The sequence below is a fragment of the Mastomys coucha genome, unplaced genomic scaffold (genome assembly GCF_008632895.1).
Source record: "Mastomys coucha isolate ucsf_1 unplaced genomic scaffold, UCSF_Mcou_1 pScaffold23, whole genome shotgun sequence".
NCBI lineage: Eukaryota > Metazoa > Chordata > Mammalia > Rodentia > Muridae > Mastomys > Mastomys coucha.
Window position 1 is genome coordinate 32,870,833 of NW_022196906.1, and position 3,038 is coordinate 32,873,870.

At 35.8% G+C, this 3,038-nt stretch overlaps 1 protein-coding gene across 1 annotated transcript; it reads left to right on the top strand.

The window, feature by feature from the left end:
- Window positions 1-1,361: 1,361 nt before the first annotated feature.
- Window positions 1,362-2,481, top strand: LOC116072151 (olfactory receptor 145-like). Its single transcript, XM_031343460.1, has one exon. The coding sequence runs from the start codon at window positions 1,453-1,455 to the stop codon at window positions 2,386-2,388; it is 936 nt and encodes a 311-aa protein (XP_031199320.1). The 5' UTR covers window positions 1,362-1,452; the 3' UTR covers window positions 2,389-2,481.
- The last annotated feature ends 557 nt before the right edge of the window (window positions 2,482-3,038 follow it).

Genomic DNA, 3,038 nt, shown 5'->3' on the forward strand with positions numbered 1-3,038 from the left:
TGCTTATGTTACAATGTTGTGACATTTTGATTAAGTCCTTTTAAATAATAAAACTAAAGAACAACTGTATACTTTGTAAATCAAGTACAAAGTTCAATAACAATACTTAGTTGTATGAGAAGGGAAGAAAAGTATAGAATGTATATGCTAAGATAAAAACATTTATAATTAGGGGAGATTAGTATGGAGGGAACTGGCCAGGGAAAGTACTAAGTCAAAATAAGAAGGAAGTAATAGACACAAAGTATCATGCATCATATATGAAGCTATTACATGTAGAAAGATGTGCAGGAGCCTCTGATATTTTGGTAATTGCTTATGAGTCATTAGTCATATGTTTACATGTGTAGCTATAAACCAAAGGAACACAATGAGAAAGACAAGGGAAGTGGAAAGTTTTCTACCTCATCTGCCCTAGGGAATACACAATCCCAGAAGTAAAATTAGAGTTAAATATTATCTCAAAGGGTACCAGAGTGAAATCATCTTCATTACTTTATAAATAATGTCTTAGACATGTTCTTTCTAAAGGATGTTAATTAAGGAGTAGGATCCTGGAGAGGTCTCTATATCAAGTCATAAAGATAATGGCACTCACATAAAATAATTTACATAACTCTTCTTGGTATTATGTTGAGACAAGAAATGAGTGTTATTTAGATTTCTGTTCTGTGATATGGTAAATGGTGGTGAGAATCATATTAATAAAAAAAATGATGGTCTTTATTTAACTCTTGGATAAAGTCATAGATTGAGATTTACAAATGCTCAGGAGGCAAGGGACAAACTACCTCTTCCTTCAAAGCAGAGTTGTTTCCCTGAAGAGACTAAAGGCAAAGAGCAGATTACAAGCAAAGTTCTGAGTCCTCTAGACAGAAGGGTAAGCATTATCATTATGCTTTCATGTACCTTACTGCTGTGCCAGATTTAAGCATGAAGTGTAGATGGTTGAAAGGTTCTTATAAGAGGAATGTAGGTTCAAAGTTTGCCATGTCTCAGGAATGTCTTTAAATCCGAGAATTTTATTGAAGGATACTTCAGATTTCCAACCAACTTAATGCTTCCTACTCATGCTTGGGAAGCCAAAAGACTTCTTTCAGTCTCTGTTGTAGCTCATTCTTAAGGTCTCCATCCTAAATGACAGTCTTAGTTGGCTGTCAATGCAGGGTATCTAGAATGTAGTGAGTGAAGGTTGATACACATAAATTGGAATGCTAAAAACAAATAGAAACAAAAAAGAGAATGCCTGTGAATGTTCTTGGCACATTTATTCCATATGTTTTCACTTTGCTTAACCTTCCACACATGTCTCTCTCATAAGAGCAGCAATAAAACCACAAAATAGCCAAGTTTCAGCAGAGGCTCTTAGCTGCTAGATGCAAAATTACTAGATATAGCAAGTTTTCCTAATTCTGACCATGACTTCTGTCTTTCAGATCCTGGTAGAAGAGAATGGACACTAAAAATATTTCCTTCATTACTGAGTTTATCCTCGTTGGCTTAACAGAATATACAGAGACCCATTTTCCCTTCTTCTTCCTCTTCCTAGGCATCTATGTTATCACAGTGGCAGGAAACCTGGGCTTGCTCACTCTGATTGGAATGAATTCCCCTCTTCACACTCCTATGTACTACTTCCTCTTTAATTTATCTTTCATTGATCTCTGTTACTCTACTGTCATCACCCCAAAACTGTTGGTAAACTTTGTTTCTGAGAGGAACACAATTTCCTATGAAGGATGCATGACTCAGCTCTATTTCTACTGCTTCTTTGTCAGTGCAGAATGCTATGTGTTGACAGTGATGGCATATGATCGCTATGTGGCCATCTGTAAGCCCCTGCTGTACACTGTTACCATGTCCCCTCAGGTCTGCTCTCTGTTGACTCTCATTGTATATGTGGGAGCATTTATTGGTGCATGGGCCCACACAGGATGCATGCTGAGGCTGACCTTCTGTAAGGACAACACTGTCAACCATTACATGTGTGACATCCTTCCTCTGCTAGAGCTTTCCTGCAGCAGCACTTATATCAATGAGCTTGTAGTATTCATCGTTGTAGGGTTTGATGTAGGTGTGCCCAGCATCACCATCATTGTTTCTTACACATTCATTCTTTCTAGCATCCTTCACATCCATTCCACTGAAGGAAGGTCCAAGGCCTTCAGCACCTGTAGCTCACATATTATTGTGGTTTCTGTTTTCTTTGGGTCAGGGGCATTTATGTACCTTCATCCTTCCTCCGTTTTGTCCATGGATCAAGGGAAAGTGTCCACTGTATTCTACACCATTGTGGTACCTATGCTCAATCCTTTGATCTACAGCTTCAGGAACAAGGAGGTCAAGATAGCCTTGAGAAAAACCTTGAGTATAAAAATATTCTCCTGAGTTGGGGATAATATTAGTTACTAAAGAAAATAGTGGCTTCTCTTAAAACATGAAAACAAAGGAAGGGTCAAAGACAGAGCATTGGTTTTGGAGTTGACCTGGTCTGAAACTTAGGAAAAGTGAGAATATCATATCATTTAACAGAGTTATTAGAAAACATAAGTTAATGCTAGATAATATTGATTGTGAATTTTTTCCTTTATTTTCTCCTTTTTTTCACTTTCTTTTCCTTTTTACATTCATGGTGATCCTCCTGCCTCAGCCTTCTGACTGAAGGGATTACAGTAATAAAAGACGATATCTGGCTGTTTTTCTGCAGTTATATCTTATGATCTCCTTAGTGTTTCTTATTTGTATTTTAAGGGTAATTGCAACATATTTTACAGCAAAATTTCCAGTTAATTATACGTAAAAATATCATTGTCAGGTAAAGAATCCTTTCTGAGATAAATAATTTTATATAAATTTCAAACGTATAAGTTTCATTGTTGCAGAGCTGAATTCTCTCTAGCCATCTGAACTCAACATATGGAAAATAATCTTTAAAATATGTATATTTGTGTAAACATTTACTACTATTATTTTCATGTTGATATAAGATCTTATATATTATAGTATATAATAATGTTAATAAAATGATGTTTTAAAAT

Excerpts from the sequence above, each read along its gene's own strand:
- LOC116072151 (XM_031343460.1), top strand. The coding sequence starts at position 1,453 with ATGGACACTAAAAATATTTCCTTCATTACTGAGTTTATCCTCGTTGGC.